The sequence below is a fragment of the Bufo bufo genome, chromosome 2, assembly GCF_905171765.1.
Source record: "Bufo bufo chromosome 2, aBufBuf1.1, whole genome shotgun sequence".
NCBI classification, from domain to species: domain Eukaryota; kingdom Metazoa; phylum Chordata; class Amphibia; order Anura; family Bufonidae; genus Bufo; species Bufo bufo.
Genome location: NC_053390.1, coordinates 553,567,949 through 553,594,601, shown reverse-complemented (window position 1 = coordinate 553,594,601; position 26,653 = coordinate 553,567,949). Strand labels below are relative to the sequence as shown.

The 26,653-nt window shown below is 43.8% G+C and overlaps 1 protein-coding gene across 1 annotated transcript in view; it reads left to right on the top strand.

Annotated features, from left to right (window-relative positions):
* GC (GC vitamin D binding protein) overlaps positions 1-26,653 on the top strand; it is a 322,446-nt gene that overhangs the window by 80,805 nt on the left and 214,988 nt on the right. The window contains exon 2 of the mRNA XM_040418123.1: positions 17,388-17,457. Coding sequence (XP_040274057.1) covers positions 17,388-17,457 — 70 coding nt within the window. The remainder of the gene's footprint in view (positions 1-17,387; positions 17,458-26,653) is intronic.

The following is a 26,653-nucleotide window of genomic DNA, read 5'->3' as shown; positions in this document are numbered from 1 at the left end:
ACATAGTTTTTTTTGGGGGGGTGTATTAATAGGAAAAAAAGGAAAAATATATGTCATAATTGCCGCTCAGCAGTGAAATTTCATTGTATTACAGCCATTTCATTTACGGGGTTTATTAATAGGATAGATACATAAGTCCTATTAGCCCTCCTGCGTTGATTTTACATTGTTTTACTTTTTTTGGGGGGGTTTATTAATAGGAATAAAAAGGAAAGAATATATATTTCATAAGTGCCGTTCGTTGGTGAAGTTACATTGTACTACATCCATTTACGGGGTGTATTAATAGGAAAGATACTTTTGTCCCAATAGCCGTTCTGCGTTGATTTTACAAGATTTTTACAAGAAAAAAATATATGCATAAGCGTCCTTTCCTAGTTTTCAGGCCTTATTTCCTTTTCCCATTCGCTCCTATGTTCGGTGTGGGGGTTTCCCTCCCACCCTAGAGCGTGACAGAAATATGAAAAAAAATATTTCATAATTGGCATTCAGCGGTGAAGTTACACTGTACTACAGCCATTTACGTGGTGTATTAAAAGGAAATATACGTACATCCCATTAGCCATTCTGCAGTGAATTGTGATTGTTATATATTGTTATATTTCTTATTTGGGGGTGTAGAAAGAGGAAAAAGAAACATCTTAATTGCCGTTCTGCGGTGAACTGTGCTAATTTTTTTTTGCAGGGGGGAGTTTATTAATCAGAAAATATATATATTAATTGCCATTCAGCAGTGAAGTAACATTGTACTTTTGCGGATCCACGGATCCGCAAAACACGGACACCGCGGATCCGCAGACTTCTTCTCACACTTTAGGACCCCTAAAATGCAAGGGCAGTATAAATACCCCACAAGTGACCCCATTTTGGAAAGAAGACACCCCAAGGTATTTTGTGATGGGCATAGTGAGTTCATGGAAGTTTTTATTTTTTGTCACAAGTTAGTTGAATATGAGACTTTGTAAGGAAAAAATAAAATAAATAAAAAATCATCATTTTCCGCTAACTTGTGACAAAAAATAAAAACTTCTATGAACTCACTATGCCCATCATCGAATACCTTAGGGTGTCTACTTTTCGAAATGGGGTCATTTGTGGGGTGTTTTTACTGTCTGGGCATTGTAGAACCTCAGGAAACATGACCGGTGCTCAGAAAGTCAGAGCTGCTTCAAAATGCGGAAATTCACATTTTTGTACCATAGTTTGTTAACGCTATAACTTTTGCGCAAACCAATAAATATACTTATTGCATTTTTTTATCAAAGACATGTAGAACAATAAATTTAGAGAAACATTTATATAGAATTTTTTATTTTTTTTAAATTTTACAACAGAAAGTGAAAAATTTCATTTTTTTGCAAAAAAATCGGTCAATTTCTATTAATAACAAAAAAAGTAAAATTGTCAGCAACAATTAAATACCACCAAATGAAAGCTCTATTAGTGAGAAGAAAAGGAGGTAAAATTCATTTGGGTGGTAAGTTGTATGACCGCGCAATAAACCGTGAAAGTAGTGTAGTGCAGAATTGTAAAAAGTGGTCTGGTCATTAAGGCCTCTTTCAAACGGGCGTTGCGGGAAAATGTGCGGGTGCGTTGCGGGAACACCTGCGATTTTTCCGCGCGAGTGCAAAACATTGTAATGCGTTTTTTCACTCGCGTGAGAAAAATCGCGCATGTTTGGTACCCAAACCCGAACGTCTTCACAGAAGTTCGGGCTTGGGATCGGTGTTCTGTAGATTGTATTATTTTCCCTTATAACAATATAATAATAATTAGGGGAAAATAATAGCATTCTGAATACAGAATGCATAGTAAAACAGAGCTGGAGGGGTTAAAAAAATAATAATAATAATTTAACTCACCTTAGTCCACTTGATCGCGTAGCCCGGCATCTCCTTCTGTCTCCTTAGTTGAACAGGACCTGTGGTGAGCATTAATTACAGGAACAGGACATTTAATGACGTCACTCCGGTCATCACATGATCCATCACCATGGTAAAAGATCATGTGACGTACCATGTGATGACCGGAGTGGCGTCATCAAAGGTCCTGTTCCTGTAATTAATGCTCACCACAGGTCCTATTCAACAAAGTAGACAGAAGGAGATGTCGGCATCGCGATCAAGTGGACTAAGGTGAGTTAAATTATTTTTTATTTTTTATTAACCCCTCCAGCGCTGTTTTACTATGCATTCTGTATTCAGAATGCTATTATTTTCCCTTATAACCATGTTATAAGGGAAAATAATAATGATCGGGTCTCCATCCTGTCGGGTATTTATTTCATATAAGATATGAAATCATAAAAATTATGATTTAATATTTTTATGAAATATGAAAAATTAAAAATTTAATTGGCCGACATATAAACGCCAGTTCTTTTATTGACGAGATCTAAAGTTAATTTGTGCAGATAATGAAACAGGGTGCAATTAATTATATAAAATATAATTTATTACAAATAAATACATGCAGTAAAAATGGCATACAAATGAATACAAGGATAATATTAAAATTGATCACAAGATGATGCTCCACCGTTTACGCCGGGCTCACTTAATTTACTACACCAAGTACAATACAATACTACTCTTTTCTTTTATCAAATTATTACCGATTAGTATACTGGTTATCAAAATATTATAATGTAACAACAACAAAAACAATAGAAATGAATCTGTGGAAAATCTCTTATGCTCAATCAAAGAATATGGCAGTAAGAGACACCTTATAAATACGCCCGTTGGCCTAACTACGGATAATAAAATCCGATCAGAGATTCCACTCTGATAGCAATATTACAGGAATTCTAATGATGTGCACGTTCATTAAAATTTCCCATAAAATTATTCTTTTAACACTACTGACCCACTAATAATGGGGTCTCAACTATATGCCAATTAGAGCGATTTATATTTACTGCAAATAAAATAGATTATACATTACCCCTGGCATTGGGATAAAGAGCTTTTAGAATGGACCCAGCTTTCCAAGATTTAGATATGTCCCGTCCTGTGGTACGTTCCTGACATGTGAAGTGATGCTGATGAATGAATCTTTGTGAAGTGATCCTTTGTGAAGTGTTCCCCTCTGTGAAGTGTCCTGATCTCCCAAAACTGGATCAGATATTCCAATCCTTATCTATGCCCATCCCCTCTTGGATTAGGGATTTCCAATTAGATAAGGTGGGTGTGATGTAGGTTAAACATGGGGATGATGTCATTTAATTGACATTCCTTAGAAACTTCTGCCCATCTACCACTTGATGGCACTGTTGTATCATATAACAATTTTAAATATTTTAAGAATTAACACATATATATTGCTTTATTACCACTTAAACTTTGATCTCTTCCACCTTAAATCAATTAGGAGGGACTCTTTCTGACACTTTGCTCAGACTGACTGGCGGTATCAGAAGTTTCCCTAATCCCTGAATTTATGGGGCAGATAAGAGTATAATGGTCCTTAGAAAGTTTTCTCCTGGTTTGTGTATCTTAACTGTCTCAGCTATTGAGTAATGATGTTTGAAACAACATCAGCTCCTCTAAAATAGACCCTATTTAAGAAAATTCAACTTAAACACTCTCTATATCCCCTAGAATATATCCTCTCAGTGAGATACACACACATAAAGATACATTAATAATATTTGGTTATAATACATCAATATTGCATAGTATATATGAATCATTAACAAGTTCAAACGCTAAATAAATGCACACAGGAATATATATATATATATATATATATATATATATATATACATACATATATGTGAATATATGAATAGATATCTGTTCCACACCAGATGTGTTTTATGGACGTCTCTTATCAGATCATGGTTTAGCCATGAAACACCCATTGTTCCTCAGACAGACAAGTTTAGAGAAACCAGTGTAGATAAATCCATGTCTCTAAAGAATAATACGAAGTATAATGCTCCCTATATATTTACTTTTAACACATTGAACTTGCCATGAACCCATCTTGGTTTTTTCCAGGTTCATGCTGATCACATGCTGTTAAAGGCAATGATCCTCCATATTGAATATAGTATCATCAGATACATTGTACACTTATGAAAATGCACAACAATCCCGATCGTCTCCTAGCAAGTGTGCGTGAAAATCGCACCGCATCCGCACTTGCTTGCGGATGCTTGCGATTTTCACGCAACCCCATTCACTTCTATGGGGCCTGCGTTGCGTGAAAAACGCAGAATATAGAGCATGCTGCGATTTTCACGCAACGCATAAGTGATGCGTGAAAATCACCGCTCATGTGAACAGCCCCATAGAAATGAATGGGTCGGTATTCAGTGCGGGTGCAATGCCTTCACTTCACGCATCGCATCCGCGCGGAATACTCGCCCGTGTGAAAGGGGCCTAAGGGTGTTTAAGCTAGTGGAGCTGAGGTGGTTAATCAGAAAAAAAATCTATATGTCTTAATTGCCGTTCAGCGGTGAAGTAAAATTGTACTACAGCCATTTACATGGTGTAGAAAAAGGAAATGTACTTAAGTCCTATTAGCCGTATTAGCCGTGACATTCTAAACTGCCCAAACCATAATTTTTTTTGTTTGTTCGAGTGCAGCCATAGATCTAATTGCTGCACTGCCAGGACAGTTGCAAGGGCTGTCTTTGGAAGTAGCCGATCTCCGCATGACCGTCCCGCAGATTCAGAGACCACAGGCTGTTGGTCCTGGTGGTGGTGGTCGAAACCAGGCCTATCTGGAGCCTAAAGTTGCATTCCCGGACAGATTCTCTGGGGGATGTGATAATTTCATTGTGTTTAAGGAGGCGTGCAAACTGTATTTTAGGCTACGACCACACTCATCTGGGGATAAGTAACAGCGAGTCATTGTGGTTATTTCATTGCTTAAGGGGGATGCGCAGTCATGGGCTTTTTCTTTGCCGACCGGATCACAGTTTCTCCGGTCGGTGGATTAATTCTGTGTGTTTCTTTGTTGTATTGTATTAGGCCATAGGGAGACTCCCATTCATCCTTCCTTTTGGAGGAATAGGATGTCTCATTCCCGTCATTAGTACCAGGGTTCTTCAGGGTTAGATAGGACTTTAGGTATTCCTGTATATGAACTCACCTACCTTTGGGGTCTGTTCATACTGGGAGTCAGTTAGGACTTTGATTAGGGGTTTCACTAGGAGGTGTCCCTCTTCCTTCCCTAGTTTTCAGGCCTTATTTCCTTTTCCCTTTCCCTCCTATGTTCGGTGTGGGGGTTTCACTCCCACACTAGAGCGTGACAGAAATAAGAAAAAAAAAGAAAAAAAATATTTCATAATTTTATGTGGGGTAGAAAAAGGAAATATACATATGTCCCATTAGCCGTTCTGCGGTGAATTGCGATTGTTATATTTCTTTTTTGGGGCGGAGAAGTTTATTACCGTTCAACGGTGAAGTAACATTCTACTACAGCCTTTTTTTCGGGGTATTATTTTACTTTTAAATTAATTCTTTTATTATACAGTATGTCAGACAGACAGGCCTTTCAAAGGGAACAGGCAGTGGGCAAAATGTTTCTGTCGCAGGAGGCAGAAGAAAGGGGGGTGGCAGTAGCGTTGCAGCGAGAAGCTATCTTGGTCGAAATCCCTTAAGCGTTGACGTATGTCGTCAGCACGCCAGCCAGCTTGATGACGTAATTTCGGGCAGCGCAAGATTTTGCACCAGACCTTTAAGCAAGATGGCGGTGGCCAGTGCAGAATGTCACTGATCACATGTCTCATTTCCACTGAGCTCCCTTTCTCTGTTGTGGATCATACACTGCTCAAAAAAATAAAGGGAACACAAAAATAACACATCCTAGATCTGAATTAATTAAATATTCTTCTGAAATACTTTGTTCTTTACATAGTTGAATGTGCTGACAACAAAATCACACAAAAATAAAAATATGAAAATTAAATTTTTCAACCTATGGAGGTCTGGATTTGGAGTCACACTCAAAATTAAAGTGGAAAAACACACTATAGGCTGATCCAACTTTGATGTAATGTCCTTAAAACAAGTCAAAATGAGGCTCAGTAGTGTGTGTGGCCTCCACGTGCCTGTATGACCTCCCTACAACGCCTGTGCATGCTCCTGATGAGGTGGCGGACGGTCTCCTGAGGGATCTCCTCCCAGACCTGGACTAAAGCATCTGCCAACTCCTGGACAGTCTATGGTGCAACGTGACGTTGGTGGATAGAGCGAGACATGATGTCCCAGATGTGCTCAATTGGATTCAGGTCTGGGGAACGGGCGGGCCAGTCCATAGCATCAATGCCTTCGTCTTGCAGGAACTGCTGACACACTCCAGCCACATGAGGTCTAGCATTGTCTTGCATTAGGAGGAACCCAGGGCCAACCGCACCAGCATATGGTCTCACAAGGGGTCTGAGGATCTCATCTCGGTACCTAATGGCAGTCAGGCTACCTCTGGCGAGCACATGGAGGGCTGTGCGGCCCTCCAAAGAAATGCCACCCCACACCATTACTGACCCAATGCCAAACCGGTCATGCTGGAGGATGTTGCAGGCAGCAGAACGTTCTCCACGGCGTCTCAAGACTCTGTCACGTCTGTCACATGTGCTCAGTGTGAACCTGCTTTCATCTGTGAAGAGCACAGGCCGCCAGTGGCGAATTTGCCAATCTTGGTGTTCTCTGGCAAATGCCAAACGTCCCGCACGGTGTTGGGCTGTAAGCACAACCCCCACCTGTGGACGTCGGGCCCTCATATGACCCTCATGGAGTCTGTTTCTGACCATTTGAGCAGACACATGCACATTTGTGGCCTGCTGGAGGTCATTTTGCAGGGCTCTGGCAGTGTTCCTCCTGTTCCTCCTTGCACAAAGGTGGAGGTAGTGGTCCTGCTGCTGGGTTGTTGCCCTCCTACGGCCTCCTCCACGTCTCCTGATGTACTGGCCTGTCTCCTGGTAGCGCCTCCATGCTCTTGACACTACGCTGACAGACACAGCAAACCTTCTTGCCATAGCTCACATTGATGTGCCATCCTGAATAAGCTGCACTACCTGAGCCACTTGTGTGGGTTGTAGACTCCGTCTCATGCTACCACTAGAGTGAAAGCACCGCCAGCATTCAAAAGTGACCAAAACATCAGCCAGGAAGCATAGGAACTGAGAAGTGGTCTGTGATCACCACCTGCAGAACCACTCCTTTATTGGGGGTGTCTTGCTAATTGCCTATAATTTCCACCTGTTGTCTATCCCATTTGCACAACAGCATGTGAAATTGATTGTCACTCAGTGTTGCTTCCTAAGTGGACAGTTTGATTTCACAGAAGTGTGATTGACTTGGAGTTACATTGTGTTGTTTAAGTGTTCCCTTTATTTTTTTGAGCAGTGTATATCACATGTTAGGCAGCAGAAAAGCCAAACATGGATTGCAGTCCTAATAACCTTACAAATTGTAATAGAGGGGCATGTAAGCAGCTCTAAATAAATACTATGCATATAAAAGGGAAGAGGGATCATTGGAACTGTAGTCCTTCACATGAGTTATGCCACACAATAGAAGTCCTAGTAGCATCAAAACTACCACGCTTTTCCATCTTGCAGAGTCTAGTTAAAAATAAAAAATAAAATAAAAAACATATACATTAACGTATACATTTTTTTTTACAATGGAACTCTACGGTAAGGTAGCTGGCAGATCCATCTGTTTAACGTATACCTTTTTTAATACATCAAATGGATGGCAAAAAGGTGATGTGAACCCAGCCCAAGTTGGTTTGTTCATTCATTAGGTTTTACCAATTATCATATATTCTATGTGACAGTAACATAGCCCAAGACTGACAATCTGCACCACTTGATAGATTCTCAGTTGGCAGTCTGCCAGGGAGCCACCTGACATGATTAAACAGGAACTGCACTGATAAAGCAAGTCCTGCAGTATCAGTGCAGTTCCTAGGCTAGTGGGGATCAAGGACCTGGCTGTGATAATATCATCAAAGGTCTTTCACCAACAAGGCCTATTGCAAATGTTCCGTTTTTTGTTTCCGTTGTGTTTCCGTTTCTGTTCCGTTTTTTCCGTTCCGTTTTTCCGTATGGCATATACAGTATACAGTAATTACATAGATAAAATTGGGCTGGGCATAACATTTTCAATAGATGGTTCAGCAAAAAACGGAATGGAAACGGAAGACATACGGATGCATTTCCGTATGTGTTCCGTTTTTTTTGCGGACCCATTGACTTGAATGGAGACACGGACCGTGATTTGCGGGCAATAATAGGACATGTTCTATGTTAAAACGGAACGGAAAAACGGAAATACGGAAACGGAATGCATACGGAGTACATTCTGTTTTTTTTGCGGAACCATTGAAATGAATGGTTCCGTATACGGACCGTATACGGAACGCAAAAAACGGGCAGTAAACGGGAAAAAAAAAACGGCCGTGTGCAGGAGGCCTTAGGAAAAAAGCAAATCACGGTCCGTGTCTCCATTCAAGTCAATGGGTCCGCAAAAAAAAACGCAACACATACGGAAATGCATCCATATGTCTTCCGTTTCCGTTCTGTTTTTTGCTGAACCATCTATTGAAAATGTTATGCCCAGCCCAATTTTATCTATGTAATTACTGTATACTGTATATGCCATACGGAAAAACGGAACGGAAAAACGGAACAGAAACGGAAACACAACGGAAGCAAAAAACGGAACAACGGATCCGTGAAAAACGGACCGCAAAACACTGAAAAAGCCATACGGACGTGTGCAATAGGCCTAAGAGTTTGGAGGAGAACTGCTGGAGAAGTACTCTCCCTCCACCAGCATCAGTGGGGAAGGGATATTTAGGGGACAATGTTACTGCCAGTTAGTTAGGGGCCCGGTAGTGGGATAGTGTTACTGCCTATGGATGAGGGTAAGTTTAGGGGGACAATATTACTGCCGATGGCATAAGAACAGTTACGGGGACATTGTTACGGTCAGTTGGGGAAGAGTAGTTAATGGGACAACATTACTTCCAGTGGGGGAGGGGGTCACTAAAGGTATTATGTTAGGGGTAGTTAGGAGGATAATAGTGCTGCATTTGGAGAAGAGGTACTCATGGGACAATACTGCTGGTAGGTATTTTGTGCTATCATATTTATTTTGCGATATTGAGATTTTATGCTGCACCTTGGCATTTATTTGGCACTATTGGGTGGTATTTTGTTATTCACAGTGGCATATGTTTAGAGCTGTTGGGGTGCTGCAGCGTACTCAAGTTGTGTTTAGAAATGTTCCTGGGTGTTGTAGTGCAATAGACACTAACCTGAGACGGCTGACTCTCTGCAAGGGCAGGTGATGATAAGAAATGTTCGTGACGCCAGTGCCAATTAAACGGTGGCACGCCGTTTGCTGATAGCAGGAATAACTGAGGAACCACGTGATGTTAAAGCAGAACTCAAACTTTAGTAGTCATCATACATGGGCATAGCTGGAAACGCAGTTCCTTTGCAGACAGTTTGTTGCAGTACATTTGATGCAGGCAATATAGACATAGCAAGGTGACTTCAGAGTGTTAAACACAGGACTTGCAGTACAGGCGGCTTGCACTCTATTCCTGACTGATCCTGGAACATAGAAAATCTTCTCCAAGGCCCAATACCCTAGCTCTGGCGTATATCCTTGGTTTTATCTTTATCAAGTACCTCCTCTGTTGTCTTGAGTACCTCTTGCTTTCCTGGATTTGCCTCTGTCTCTCTCTCAGCTTCCTCAGGCTCTAGAAACTTCTGAACTCAGGTGTTCCTGCTTCTGCATATGGGAACTCAGGAGGGGAACCTTCTCCTTGAATCTGGAACCCGGTTACAGGGACTGCAATACCCTCTCCTGGTCTGTAGACTTCAGGCCTGGACTTGACTCTGACATTGTCTAATCTCTGGTTAGACTAGACAATGAACCTCAGACTTCAGACTGACTTTCCCTTCCCTGACTGGGCCTTATATAAACTAGGGCTCCCTAGCTCCCTCTAGTGACTAAGAGCTGGAATGACACCCCTAGCAGGCCTGTACATGTAAATTTCACAGTAACAGGGAAATACATAGCATTACATTCAATTACATTTTATAACCAACCTCCCCATAAATAAGGGGACACGACAGCACAACAAGTGACCCTTTTGTAGTGACGGGCATTACCGTCCCCGTACACTACATACCCCACTGCTTTAAGCTGAGTACGACCTCGTACTCCATCAGGGCTCGCCCAACTGGAATCACTACCTGAAACAGAAAAGACACATGCAGGCATACATATATGTAATTCATCTGCATTGACATTCCTATCAGGTCCAATTGGCAAAGGTGAAGGGTGGTGACAAGGGGCGTCGTTCTCTTCTTCTCAGGATAGTGAATGGAACTGGGGCGCTGACCTGGCACAGCGTAACATTATTACCAGGATAGTCCATATGTGCAAATTGTCCTTAATAGAACAGCAAGAAACGGTAAAACAGTATAAAAGTTCTTGGAGGCTCAAATAACAAATATGAGTCCGTACCCAGGTTATTTTCCTATTAAATCACAGAGGCTCTCGTGCGGTGGAGTCCATCTCTGGGTTCATTTCCTTTAAAAAGAGTAAGAATCTCAGAGGCTCAGGTTCTTTTGAGTCTATCTCCGGGCACAGTTCCTTAATATCAAGTTGCACAATATAAAACAAGTGCTGTAATACCCCTGATCAACCTGAAAAGGGGGTAAAGGGTAAAAGGTGCAACTAAGGAACAGGCACAACTTGGCGTGGGATAGCAAAAGCAGGCAGGAGGTCCTGGAAACAAACTTGGCTTTGTTGACCTTATGATTTCAGTGGTTAACACCTACCACTGAGCCGTGGATAAACTGGCAGCAGCAACAAACGACCAGGAAACATAGGACTCCTATCCTGGAAGGGTTAAGCTTTCAACATCATTCTTTAGCAAAATAAATCAAAGGCCTAGCAGGCTGATTCACAGTGGCATGTCATAATCACCTGGCTCTGCTGGCAAATATGGCCTGTAGTAGTCCTCTACAGGAGGATGTGCCCACATCACAGTGTTAGGGAGCAGCTGCAAAGTGAAAGGGCCCCTGATGGGTATTGGTCCCATAGGCCTAGGGATAAACCCTCTTGTGGACCGTACCGGTCCCGGCATAATGATCGTGGGTTGTAGTGAACTTGGTACCGCCACCGCAAGCGGTCCGGTGGGCTCTGGGCAGCAATTCACAGGAATAGTGGGTCTTCTTTGGGGCCTTGACGGAGCAACATTAGCAGACGGTGGGTTACGGGTGGTGACAGGCACCCTTACCTCGTCCTTCTTCGGCGGCGTCTGGATCCTGGCGGTGGCAATCTTGCGCAGCTCCCGCAACTTTTCCTCCAGCCGGACAATCTGGTCACCGATGCTTTCCGTGTCGGAGTCGCTGTCATCTGCTGGCGCCGCCGGCGCAGGTACAGGCAACGATACCTCTGACGCGGCCTCTGCAGGTTCTGGTGGCGCATCGGGTCTCCTACCCTTCCGGATATTCTCGAAGGTACCGCTAAGTCTTTTTAAGTTCTCCATGTCCTGGATGGTTTTCTCCCGGCGAGGCAGCTCGGGGGAAGGGTAGGGGCTCACCCATTTTTCCAACACGGTTGGCTGCCAGAAGACATTAGGCCCAATGAAGGAGCTCTGCTCCTGGAAGGCGTGATGGGTCGGTTCTGGAGAGCGTTCAGGTTCCCGCTCGCAGCCAGAATAGTCTTCTTCTGCCTCCCAGTCCTCAGGTTCTCGTTTAGGACGGGTCACGGCAGTTGCATATGGGCCTCTCAGGCTCTCGGCAGGGGTGAACTCCACTTCCTCTCCCTCGCGGAGGTTATGTAGATGTGCAGGGAGGTAGTCTCGCTTGACAGATCTCCTGTTGACATATAAGTCTCTGCCAGTTAGGTAATCTTGTATGAACCCGTAGCCACGGGCTTTGTCAAAGGACACCACCAACCCCTTTCTCCTTTCCAGGCGGGGTTGAGTGTTGGTGTGTCGTTCATGGATAGTCTTGGTCAGTTCCTCATAATATATTTTAGTCTTTGTATTCCGCTTTATAGCGGCCTCCCGGATCTCTGCCATTAATGAAGACCACTTAAAAGAGGGCTGAAAGAAGTCTCTCCAAGAGCCATAGCAGGGCTCTGGTTCTTTCTCCCGTGGCGGGCAGGCGGGTTTCTCCGGTCCCGGAGAGTAGGCCGGTGGAGCCTCTTCTGGCTCTACACCAATATCCATGTTCGGTATTTCAGGCGCGGACGTGGCAGCAAAGCAGTGCTCACCCTCCAACATGCTCGATCCTTCTCCGGAGAGCGACAGGGTGGCGCCAATAAGTTTAGCCAGATCCTCCCATTGCACTGGGAGGCCGCCCCCCAGGTATTCCAGTATATGGAAGGCGGAGTCCATGCTGGCAGACATGCAAATGTCCAGGCAGGCTGTGGCGCCTGACCTTGAACCCTTTCCCGCTTTTTCATCAAAAGGGCGCCAATTTTTCCCGCTTTTTCGGGATGAAGATGACGCAGCAGTAAATTCAGCAAGCTCAGCGGCCATCTTTAGCAAAAACCGCTGTATATTCACTGACAGCAAGCAGGATGATAAAAAGTCCACAAAACCACACTCCAATGCGGCGATTTTCTTCCTCTTGATAGCGCAACACTGCACAGCGCTTTTTGGAGGTTTTAGGCACACTTTGGGTATGTTTTTCAGTCCACAAAGTCCACTTTAATAAAACAGGCAATTTGTCACTTTGGTCACAGGGCAACTGTATAAGGTACAAAGTTCACGCTTCTTGCACTAGAAAGCGTGCGTATCCTGTTCGTGACGCCAAAAGAGAGGTGCAGCGTACTCAAGTTGTGTTTAGAAATGTTCCTGGGTGTTGTAGTGCAATAGACACTAACCTGAGACGGCTGACTCTCTGCAAGGGCAGGTGATGATAGGAAATGTTCGTGACGCCAGTGCCAATTAAACGGTGGCACGCCGTTTGCTGATAGCAGGAATAACTGAGGAACCACGTGATGTTAAAGCAGAACTCAAACTTTAGTAGTCATCATACATGGGCATAGCTGGAAACGCAGTTCCTTTGCAGACAGTTTGTTGCAGTACATTTGATGCAGGCAATATAGACATAGCAAGGTGACTTCAGAGTGTTAAACACAGGACTTGCAGTACATGCGGCTTGCACTCTATTCCTGACTGATCCTGGAACATAGAAAATCTTCTCCAAGGCCCAATACCCTAGCTCTGGCGTATATCCTTGGTTTTATCTTTATCAAGTACCTCCTCTGTTGTCTTGAGTACCTCTTGCTTTCCTGGATTTGCCTCTGTCTCTCTCTCAGCTTCCTCAGGCTCTAGAAACTTCTGAACTCAGGTGTTCCTGCTTCTGCATATGGGAACTCAGGAGGGGAACCTTCTCCTTGAATCTGGAACCCGGTTACAGGGACTGCAATACCCTCTCCTGGTCTGCAGACTTCAGGCCTGGACTTGACTCTGACATTGTCTAATCTCTGGTTAGACTAGACTATGAACCTCAGACTTCAGACTGACTTTCCCTTCCCTGACTGGGCCTTATATAAACTAGGGCTCCCTAGCTCCCTCTAGTGACTAAGAGCTGGAATGACACCCCTAGCAGGCCTGTACATGTAAATTTCACAGTAACAGGGAAATACATAGCATTACATTCAATTACATTTTATAACCAACCTCCCCATAAATAAGGGGACACGACAGCACAACAAGCGACCCTTTTGTAGTGACGGGCATTACCGTCCCCGTACACTACAGTGCTGTATGGTGGTATTAATGCTGCATGGTTGTATTGAGTTGGTGATGTTGGGGAGGTATTTTGTGCTGTACAGTGGTATATGATGCTGCTGAGGAGGTATTTTGAGCCTTATCATGGTATGTGCTGCTATTGGGGAAGTAATAGATGTCCCTGACCACGTGATTAGACATTTCTGTATTCCACAAAATACATTTTATTTCATTTCTTGTATTGATGGTCTACATAGGGGCATTCCTAAGTAAAGCAACATTTTTGCACAATATCATATGTGGGCTGGTGAGGTTTGTGCACCAGGGTTGCTTTGTAACCCCAGTCCAGGGACATATAAATGCCTTAGCATCTAATGTCCATGCAAAAGACTCCAAAATTGACGTTTACACGGGGCGACACACAATGACTTTTGTGGCTTCATTAAAGACCTGGCAAAACAACAATGTTTGTTGATTAGTGTGGTGTTTAGATGGACCGATGATCAACCAAACATTGCTATGAATATTCATTCCTTATCGTCTGCACATGTAAAGGAACAGAATGAAATTACCAATAATGATGCTGCAAGAAGAGTCTATTAAATAACAATATGTACGCTTTAATATCTTACAGCAGAAAAATACACTTTACTTCAAAAAGCAATCTTACGTTTATTACAAAGTGCACAAGCTTACATTATTCCAGGAAAATATAGAATTAAATGTGTATGATTATATTAAATGATGAAGTCGACTAAAATAGTAAAACTCCTATTCAAAATAGGTTTAGTTAATAAAAAAGCAACTAAAATATAGAAGTATCATGATGTCAGAGTGTCATGATATATGAATATCTCATTTACATGCTATAATTTATAGCTAGATTACTGTACTTTCCAATGGTATTTTAAATACCTTATGTTTCATTAACCTTTGATAACACAAGGACCCTGATTTATTATGCCTTCTAGGCTTGAGCTAAATGACCTTCGGATCATAGATCCGAAGTCGATTTGTTCAAAAATTTCAATGTTAATGCTGTTTCTGTACAGCATTAAAATGTATTAGCTCCATGGAGCCAAAGTTCGTGTTGCCTTAAGTTGCATGTGACTTAATTGAACTACTACTGTATACATATCTGCATATTTAAAAACAATTTAAAATAGGAATCTGAACTGGGCTTTGGTACTGAGGTGCCAGGCTATACCAAAGTCGACTTCGGATTCTTATTTTAAATAGTTTTTTAAATACGCAGATATGAAAAAAGTAGTAATTGCGGGACAAGTTGTCCTTTCAAATGGAACCATTTAGTATTCCATAAAATGCTGTGGGAAGCTGTAAAACAATTCTAATGGGGTGGAAATGAGGGGGAAACACAATTCTGCCATTGTTTTATGGTTTATGTTATTATGGAGTTCAGTATGTGGTAAAAAGTGAATATTAACTTTATTCTGTGGGTCAGTATAATTACAGTATTTACCAAATATGATACCAAATATATATAGTTTTTCTTATGTTTTCATACTTTAAAATTTTTTGTTTGCTTTGCCATATTCTGCCACCCATACCTTTTTGTATTTCTGTCTATGGACCTGCTCATTCTTTATTGGCCAATCTGTAGTTTTTAATGATACCATTTTCGGGTATGTAGGACGTTTTGATTACTTACATTTATTCAGAAGACAAAGCAACCAAAAAAATGTGATTCTGCCATTCTGATTATTTTTCCCATTATGCTGATTACCATATATACACACTGGCACGTATTGCCTAACACCATCTTTAGCAGACTAACAGCCTATTTGTTTCTTCTTGACCTGCGCGTGTCACAAAGGGAGCATCCTAATAGGGTAATCCAGTTTAGTATTAGTTTGATAAAACTGGCTCTTTATTATTACAAAAAGTAAAATGCAGACATCATTTACACATTTCAAGTTACTCTGGCCCTTTTTAAAAGCAAACTGACAGTGTTACATACATGATTAATATACAATTCAAAACATGTTAACCAATAGGAGTAAGATGTTAATTACATCACTAATTAACAGGCTGTAATTAAGCTGTAAATAATTAATCTATGGGGTGGAGTGGAAAAGAGGCTGCGAATGACAAGGCTAGACAAGATTACGTACCTACTGCCTGATCTTGTCAATCAATAATCTGTGCGACGGGCCAGGCAGTAAATTGAGACTAATGTCTCTACCCTCATTACACTAAAGACAATATTTGCATATTTTAAAAAGCTGATTTAATTTGCAAGGGAGCCACAGATCACAATAAGAATGGCTCTATGTGGTAAAACTGACCTAATATCTTAATTATCTTGTTAAGTATGATTACAACAATGCCACATTTATATTGTTTTTCTTGTGTTTTATTACTAAAAAAATAAAAAACTTTGGAAAAAATTTACTTTTTCTTTTCATTGCAATATTCTAACCCCCATAACTTTTTTTATAGTTATGTCTATGGAGGTGCATCAGGGCTAATTTTTTGTAATCCAATCTATAGTTTTTATTTATACCAATTTGGAATGTGTAAGTCACTTTTTATTCAATTTTTTGGGGGGAGGTAAAGTGACAAAAAATAGACATTTTATTTTTTTCCCAGTTACACAGTTCGTCGTCTGGGAAAAATAATGTTATATTTTTATATTACGGCAATTTTCAGAGGCAGCGATTCCTATGATGTTTATTTTTTGTCTATTTATTTATTTATTTATTTTATTCTGGGGAAAGGAAGTTGATTTGAATGTTAATTTTTTTTAACTTTTTTTTTTTTTTTACCCCCCCAAAGGCCTTACATCATGCAATGATTAGGCTGCAACTTTTACATATCAATGGAAATAAATACATTGACAAATAGAAAATTCTCTATATAATTCGATGTAGTGCTGCCACCTGCAGGCCTACATTGGAATATACCTATAAAAGTCATCAGAGCCTCAGCAGGCTCTGTCCTTTCACAGACAATGAATGGCTCCCCTTATCGCCACAAATGGGACCCGTTACAGGGCTGGAATCGCAGTGCTTCTGGGTTTTGTGCTCTCAGATGTCATGGTAACATTTGACCACAGCATTTGAAAGGTCTAGCTTGTATTGGTGTGCAGGGTAACTACAGCTGCATCCCTTTCAAGTGAATGGAGGAGTAAATTGTAATTACACTGCACTGCACAATGGAGATGGGGTGCAGTTAAACACTGAAGTGGACGCAGTACTCGCATGATCCGTGACCCTTTCAAACAGCTGATCAGCAGGAGTGCCTGGAGTTAGGCTCCCCCTGATCTGATATTGAAGTGAATAGGTCATTAATATCGTTACAGCACACAGCCCCTTTTTAAGACTCAACATCCACTGTACATGCACTACAGATATAGGAAAGGGGTAAAGGAACTAAAAAAGTCCCCCAACTCAAGCCATTTAGAACTCAGCAAAGCCTTCTTAAACAGAACCTGATGTAAATTATGTATATACTTGAAAAAGAAAAAAATTGTGGAATTTATCGGGTTTTTTTTATAGCACAAAGCTCTTCAATGTTTTTTTTAATGTACAATATTGTAATGGTACTGCAGAACTTATTATATTTCTATAAACAAAGGAACTGCAATCTATACCTATGTCTTTCTCTCAATGTCACTGCTTTGTTTTGATTTGTAGGAAAACTATATGAAAGAGATAGAGTTTGCCAGGAATTTGCAAAGTTTGGAACAGAAAAATTCTCTGCCATGTAAGTTTTGACAACCATTGATCTGTCATATAAAGGGGTCTTTACACCGCCTAATGTTTGGGCAGATTATCGCTAAAGAGTGTTTGTATGAACGCTCCTTAGCGATAATCTGCCTGTGTAAAGATGCCACCGATTATGTTTTACTCGTTTATTGGGTAATAGATCGTTGGTGTGGTTACCTAAATTATCGTTTGTGGGCAGCCGATCATGCCACCTAACAGCAATGTGCTGCCAGCAAACAATGACTGTGTATGGAGATGAGTGATGGCATACTGTGGAGTGGATCGCTGCATGAAAATGCTGCAGTAAATTCCATTAATGAACAGGCGTTGTTGGGAAGGAACGCTTCCTTCCCGACAATTGTCTGCTCCATTGAGCAGTGTAATGGGGCCTTTACACATGCTTTTATGTTCTGCATTAAAGGGGTATTCATATCTTGGACATTGGTGGCATATGACTAGGATATGATGTCTGGGACCCACAACTATACTTAGAATGGAGCCCACAAAGTGCCGGAGGGTGGACTGCGCATGCGCAGCCGCCCTCCATTCAATTCTATGGGACTGTCAAAAATAGCTGTCTCGGCTATTTTCGTAAGCCCCATAGAAGTGAATGGAGCAGTGGCCGAGCTAGTGATATGTTACCAAGATGGGAATACCCATTTAAAACAAAATTTGATAAATGTGCTTTATTTGAATTAAAATGACATGAAAAAAATTATCCTAACAAAACATTTATTTGGAAGGAACATATTCTTTAGTGTATATTGTCTTTTTCCTTAAATAGTCACTTACTATGTACAGTCTTGCATGTTGATCTATTAGATAACTTTTGTCAACAATTAAGCATTGTATTTTTTTCTCCAGTAGGAATAACTATAAATACCACATTATTGGAAAATGTCTCAGTCATACCTATTATTAGTCATTGAGACACTTGGACAGCACAGTTCAAGTGCATCAATTCTCTGTTACTAATGCACATACTAAAAACTTAACATGCCACCACCATAGGGTGATCTGTGTTGGGTTGTATATGGTTCACCTAAATTGAAACTGCATATAGTTATACACACTGAACCTCATTTGCCAAGAGGAAACGCAAACACTGAGAGTGTCCAAGATGGCATATAATTTATGAACATCTTCCATAAACTGCACTATAGTACATAGCTTAGTGTCAGAAACAGTACTTTTAACCCCATCTTATATATGAGTAATACATAAGCTAAATATTGTTGAACCCAGCACTTAACCTTGGCGTACACCACTTATAACCGGGGACCCTATTGTGTAGGAACCATTAAACTGCCATGCTCTGGATACTTTTCTTTAGACAGTTTTCAATCCAATTACAAGAGGGGCAGACTGGGAACTTAACGTGGCCCTGGAAAAAAAAAAACTAAAAGTCGCCCCATGTTGTAGGCGAATCCAAATTGACAGAAGGCAGGACAACACAAGAAGGTGGTGCCAACACAAGCCACAAGTAGGAACAGGTACAGCAGAAGAAGACGAGAGGAGCAGCACAAAATATCGCCCGGCAAAACTAATTACCACATTGCAGCTTAAAATACTTCCCTATCACCAAATTATGGACAGTAATACAGTTGAATACAGGAAGGCTCCTGCGGCTGCTGGCCAGGTGCATAAGTACAGTAGCTGATGCTCCTATATTAACTAATGCTGAGAGCATCAGCTCAGTATGTACCTGGCCAGCGGCCATAAGGAGGGCTCTGGTGGCCCCTTGGGCATCGGCCCACCGTAGGGTCTATGGCCAATCTACCCCTGAATTACAAAGTGTACTTTCTACACCAATAGACCTTAATTTACGCATTAGGTGTCAACACTATTGCAAGGTACAAAAGACACCATATCAAAGAGAAAATTCATGGCACTCCATATATAAGGGAGGTGCTGGTAGCAGGTTCTAAAATAACAAAGAAAATTATAATTAAAACATCACCAAACTTTTCTCATATCTCACTGTCTGGGCAATCAGATGGCCTAAAGAAGATATGTTTACCAAAAATTCCCCGAGCTGAAGAATTATTTTAATAGATCTGTCTTCTCTTGATTTCCAGTGATCAACTCCCCAATACCATTGCCATTTTTTTATTTAAATGCCCCTTTTATCATTTATTACAATTTTAAACTATGTGGTATTTGATTTTAGTCATTTGTACTTGTTACTAGAGTTGAGCGAACCCGAACTGTAAAGTTCGGGTTCGTACCTAACTTTAGGTGTTTAGGCACCCGGACCCGAACCCGAACATTTGCGTAAAAGTTCGGGTTCAGGTTCGGTGTTCGGCGATTTTTATGGCGCTTTTTGAAAGGCTGCAAAGCAGCCAATCAACAAGCGTCATACGACTTGCCCCAAGAGGCCATCACAGCCATGCCTACTATTGGCATGGCTGTGATTGGCCAACTGCAGCATGTGACCCAGCCTCTATTTAAGCTGGAGTCACGTAGCGCCGCCCGTCACTCTGCTCGGATTATTGTAGGGATAGGCTGCAGCTGCTGTGAGGTAGAGATCAGGGAGGAATCTTATGAAGAACTGCTTTTTACTCAGCGATCTACAGCAAATGTGTTTTGTGGGTGCAGTGCACAATTGTTTTAAGCCTGCCCTGAGTCAACTACTACTGAAAACGAACTTTTTTTCCTTCAGTTAGTCAATACATAACCGGCAGTCATTTTATGCAACGATAGTGCACCAGCACAGGATATCTGCATGTCTGCAAGTCCAGAAATACTGTTTTGAGACACTGGGGTTAAAAAAACCTCTGTTTCATATAGTGCACATCTAGGATTATCGCTGCATAAGTGATTGTTCAACTTACGCCAGAAATACAGCTTTCTCATACTGGGGCATAGTGGGGTGAAAAAAAAACATCTGTTTCATATAGTGCACATCTAGGATTATAGGTGCATAAGTGAGTGTCACATTTAGGCCACAAATATGGCTTTGGCATACTGGGGCATATTGGGTGAAACAAACCCCTCTGTTTCATATAGTGCACATCTAGGATTATAGGTGCATAAGGGACTGTTCATTTTAGGCTCGAAATACGGCTTTTGCATACTGGGATGGAAAAAACACTGTGTTTTATATACTGCACATCTGTGATTATAGGTGCATAAGTTACTGTGAAATTTAGGCCACAAATACGGCTTTTTCTTACTGGGGTTAAAAAAATAAATCAGATATACTGCACATCTGGGATTAGAGTTGCATAAGTTATTGTGAAATTTAGGCCACAAATACAGCTTTTGCTTACTGGGGTTAAAAAATACCTCTGATATACTGCTCATCTGGGATTAGAGGTGTATAAGTTACTGTGAAATTTAGGCCACAAATACGGCTTTTGCTTACTGGGGTTAAAAAAAAACTCTGATATACTGCACATCTGGGATTGGAGGTGCATAAGTGAGTGTTACATTTAGGCCAGAAATACGGCTTTCTCATACTGGGGCATACTAGGGTGAAAAGAAAATCTGTATCATATAGTGCACATCTAGGATTAGACGTGCATAAGTGAGTGTCACATTTAGGCCAGAAATACAGCTTTTTGCTTACTGGGGTGAAAAAAAAAGATCTGTTTCATATAGTGCACATCTAGGATTAGACGTGCATAAGTGAGTGTCACATTTAGGCCATTAATACCGCTTTTTGCTTACTGGGGTGGAAAAAACTGTGTGTTTTATATACTGCACATCTAGGATTAGAGGTGCATAAGTTACTGTGAACTTTAGGCCACAAATACCGCTGTCATGTAGAGTTTAAAAAAAATTGTGCAATACCCTACATCAGGGTTTTTATTGACGATAATAATTTTTAACAGACTCAACCACTTTTTACTTTGCTTGGTGAACGCTAACTATGAGGCAAACATCTAATAAAGGACGCGGTCATGGTCGTGGTGGTGGTGTTGGCGGAGCCTCTGGTGCCGGGAGAGGACGTGGCCGTTCTGCCACAGCTAAATGTCCTACTGAACCTACTATCTCAGGTCCCAGTAGCCGCCAGAATCTACAGCGATATTTGGTCTGGCCTAATGCCGTTCTAAGGATGGTAAGGCCTGAGCAACTACAGGGGCTAGTCGATTGGGTTGCCGACAGTGGATCCAGCAGGTTCACATTATCTCCCACCCAGTCTTCTGCAGAAAGTGCACAGGTGGCGCTAAAAAACCCATTCCCATCAGTCTGTCACATCACCCCCGTGCATGTCGGGGAACCTGTCTGAGCCTCAAGTCATGCAGCAGTCTCTTATGCTGTTTAAAGACTCTGCTGGCAGGGTTTCCCAAGGGTATCCACCTAGCCCTTCCCCAGGGGTGGAAGACATAGAATGCACTGACGCACAACCACTTATGTTTCCTGATGAGGACATGGGAATACCACCTCAGCACGTCTCTGATGATGACGAAACACAGGTGCCAACTGCTGCGTCTTTCTGCAGTGTGCAGACCGAAAAGTAGGTCAGGGAGGAAGACTGGGTGGAAGACGATGCAGGGGACGATGAGGTCCTAAACCCCACATGGAATGAAGGCCGTGCCACTGACTTTCAGAGTTCAGAGGAAGAGGCAGTGGTGAGACCGAGCCAACAGCGTAGCAAAAGAGAGAGCAGGGTGCAAAAGCAGAGCAGTCGTTGCCAAAACAGTTCTCCTGCTACTGGCCACCGTCACCAGGGACCGAGCACACCAAAGGCAGCTTCAAGGAGTTCCCTGGCATGGCACTTCTTCACACAATGTGCTGACGACAAGACCCGAGTGGTTTGCACGCTGTGCCATCAGAGCCTGAAGCGAGGCATTAACGTTCTGAACCTTAGCACAACCTGCATGACCAGGCATCTACATGCGAGACACGGGCTGCAGTGGAGTAAGCACCTTCAAAACCAAGAAAGGGCCCCTCCTGCTCCCTCTTCCTCCGCCTCTGGAAGAACGTTGGCACCTGCCGCCCAGCAAACAGAGGATGTGCCACCAACACCACCACCTCTGTCACCAAGCATCTCCACCGTGTCACAAGGAAGCATTCAGCTCTCCATCTCACAAACCGTGGAGAGAAAGCGTAAATTCCCACCTAGCCACCCTCGATCCCTGGCCCTGAATGCCAGCATTTCTAAACTACTGGCCTTTGAAATGCTGTCCTTCAGGCTGGTGGAAAAGGACAGCTTCAAACAGCTCATGTCGCTTGCTGTCCCACAGTACATCGTTCCCAGCCGCCACTACTTCTCCAGGAAAGCCGTGCCCTCCCTGCACAACCAAGTATCAGATAAAATCAAGTGTGCACTGCACAACGCCATCTGTGACAAGGTCCACCTAACCACAGATACGTGGACCAGTAAGCATGGCCAGGGACGCTATATCTCCCTAACTGCACACTGGTTAAATGTAGTGGTGGCTGGGCCCCAGGCAGAGATCTGTTTGGCGCACGTCCTTCCGCCGCCAAGGATCGCAGGGCATCATTCTTTGCCTCCTATTGCCTCCTCTTCCTTCTCGGCTTCCTCCTCCTCTTCTACCACCTCCTCTTCTACCACCTCCTCATCCGGTCAGCGACAGACCTTCACCACCAACTTCAGCACAGCCAGTAAGCACGGCCAGGGACGCTATATCTCCCTAACTGCACACTGGTTAAATGTAGTGGCGGCTGGGCCCCAGGCAGAGATCTGTTTGGTGCACGTCCTTCCGCCGCCAAGGATCGCAGGGCATCATTCTTTGCCTCCTATTGCCTCCTCTTCCTTCTCGGCTTCCTCCTCCTCTTCTACCACCTCCTCTTCTACCACCTCCTCATCCGGTCAGCGACAGACCTTCACCACCAACTTCAGCACAGCCAGGGGTAAACGTCAGCAGGCCGTTCTGAAACTGATGTGTTTGGGAGACAGGCCCCACACCGTGCAGGAGTTGTGATGGGGTATAGAACAACAGACCGACGAGTGATTGCTGCCAGTGAGCCTCAAGCCCGGCCTGGTGGTGTGCGATAATGTGCGAAATCTCGTTGCAGCTCTGGGACTAGCCGGTTTGACGCACATCCCTTGATTGGCGCATGTGCTGAATTTGGTGGTGCCGAAATTCATTCACAACTCCCCCGACATGTCAGAGCTGCTGCATAAAGTGTGGGCCGTCTGTGCGCGCTTCCGGGGTTCTCATCCTGCAGCCGCTCGGCTGTCTGCTCTACAGCGTAACTTCGGCCTTCCCGCTCACCGCCTCATATGCGACGTGCCCACCAGGTGGAACTCCACCTTACACATGCTGGAGAGATTGTGCGAGCAGCAGCAGGCTATAGTGGAGTTTCAGCTGCAGCACGCACGGGTCAGTCGCACTGCGGAACAGCACCACTTCACCACCAATGACTGGGCCTCCATGCGAGACCTGTGTGCCATGTTGCGCTGTTTCGAGTACTCCACCAACATGGCCAGTGGCGATGACGCCGTTATCAGCATTACAATACCATTTCTATGTCCCATTGAGAAAACACTTGGGGCGATGATGGAAGAGGATGTGGCCCAGGACGAGGAGGAAGAGGGGTCATTTCTAACACTTTTAGGCCAGTCTTTTAGAAGTGGCTCAGAGGGAGGTTTTTTGCAACAGCAGAGGCCAGGTACAAATTTGGCCAGCCAGGGCCCACTACTGGAGGACGAGGAGGAGGAGGATGATGATGAGGAGGAGGATGAGGATAAAGCATGTTCACAGTGGGGTGGCACCCAACGCAGCTCTGGCCCATCATTGGTGTTGTGGCTGGGGGGATACGGAGGATGCAGACGATACGCCTCCCACGGAGGACAGCTTGTTCTTACCTCTGGGCAGCCTGGCACACATGAGCGACTGCATGCTGCAGTGCCTGCGCAACGACAGCAGAGTTGCCCACATTTTAACGTGTGCTGACTACTGGGTGGCCACCCTGCTGGATCCTCGTTACAAAGACAATGTGACGTCCTTAATTCCCTCACTGGAGCGTGATCGGAAGACGCGCTCCTGAGAGCATTCCCGACTGACGCCGGGGGACAATTGGAAGCACAAGGCGAAGGTAGGGGAGGAGGAAGAGGTCGCCAACGCAGCTGTGTCAGCGCCAGCACCTCAGAAGGCAGGGTTAGCATGGCCGACATGTGAAAAAGCTTTGTCACCTCGCCGCAACAACCGACCCCAATTGCTGATATGGAGCGTGTTAGCAAGAGGCAGCATTTGAACAACATGGTGGAACAGTACCTGTGCACACGCCTACACGTACTAACTGATGATTCGGCCCCATTCAACTTCTGGGTCTCCAAATTGTCCACATGGCCAGAGCTTGCCCTGTATGCCTTGGAGGTGCTGGCCTGCCCTGCAGCCAGTGTACTCTCTGAACGTGTATTTAGCACGGCAGGAGGCGTCATTACAGACAGATGCAGCCGCCTGTCCACAGCCAACGTGGACAAGTTCACGTTCATTAAAATGAACCAGGCCTGGATCCCACAAGACTTGTCTGTACCTTGTGCAGAATAGACAGTTCTAACAGCCTCAATCATCCATCCTTGTACTCAAGTGCACTTATTCCTTTTTTTTTATATGTCCCAATATTTTGGGGGATACCGCTATGTAAAAATGCAAAATAACACACATCTGTGTTGGCTACCTATTCCTCCTTTGCCGCCGCTTCCACCTAGACCGCCACGTGAGCCTACACCACCGCTTCCACCCATTCACGTGCCTCCTCAACCTCTTCCTCCTGCATCATTCCAAATTTTTATTTTTTAAGGTCTTTTATGTTTTTTTTATTCATTTCCCTATCCACATTTGTTTGCAGACCATTTGCCATGCTCTTAAGCACATTTTGCTGCCTTTTGCAGCCCTCTAGCTCTTTCCAGGGCTATTTTAGAGCCATTTTAGTGGCCAAAAGTTCGGGTCCCCATTGACTTTTTTTTCAAGTTCGGCCGAACCTGAACATCCAGATGTCCGCTCAACTCTACTTGTTACCTATAGGAATGCATTTAACAGTATATTTACTAAAAGTAGTATAAAGTTCTCCTATTATCATCCATATTATTTTGTGACAAAAGCTGCTCTTTGTTTACATCCTGAAGTGCAGCCTTTTAGGAATTGGAATTTTTAAAATAATAGGGGTTCTCCCATTTGGACATTTATGGTATACAGTAGGTGTTTCTGACATTGTGTTTTTAGCACGACAGCGTCGCGCTGATACTCGGCGACATGGTGCCGAGATCTCGCACTCACTGGGATAGTGACAGCACATCCCAGCAAGCGCGTCATAGAAGCGACGGGAGATCCGACTTGGATTCCCGCCAATTCTACACGTGTGCGGCGTTTGTTATGAATCCTGAGGGGGAAGTCCCCGCCGGATTTTAAATAAAAATCCGGCCTGGGTCCCGCCCTCAGGAGCATACCGGGCCCTTAGGTCTGTTATGGGTTGTAAGGAGAGCCCCCCCTACGCCGAAAAAAACGGCGTAGGGGGTCCCCCTACAATCCATACCAGACCCGTATCCAAAGCACGCTACCCGGCCAGCCAGGAAGGGAGTGGGGACGAGCGAGCGAGCGCCCCCCCCCCTCCTGAGCCGTACCAGGCTGCATGCCCTCAACATGGGGGGTTGGGTGCTCTGGGGCAGGGGGCGCACTGCGGCCCCCCCACCTCAGAGCACCCTGTCCCCATGTTGATGAGGACAGGGCCCCTTCCCGACAACCCTGGCCGTTGGTTGTCGGGGTATGCGGTCGGGAGGCTTATCGGAATCTGGGAGCCCCCTTTAATAAGGGGGGCCCCAGATACCGGCCCCCCACCCTAAGTGAATGAGTATGGGGTACATCGTACCCATTCACCTGCAAGAAAAGTGGTAAAAACACAAATAAACCACACAGTGTATTAAAATATTTTATTTTTCTGCTCCGGAGGCCGCCCCCTGTCTTCTTTATTAGCTCTTTTACCAGGGGGGGGCTCTTCTTCTTCCGATATCCCGACGGGTCTTCTCCGCTATCCGGGGGGTCTTCTCAACTCTCCGGGGTTCTCCTTCTGTCTTCTCCGCTATCTGGGGGGTCTTCTCAACTCTCCGGGGTTCTCCTTCTGTCTTCTCCTTCTGTCTTGTTGTCTCCTTCTGTCTTCTGTCTCCGGGGTTCTCCTTCTGTTTTCGCCTCTCTCTGTTGTTGACTCGGCGCACCCCGGTTCTTCGTCGCGAGACGAAGAACCGGGGTGCGCCGAGTCTCGCGAGACGAAGAACCGGGGTG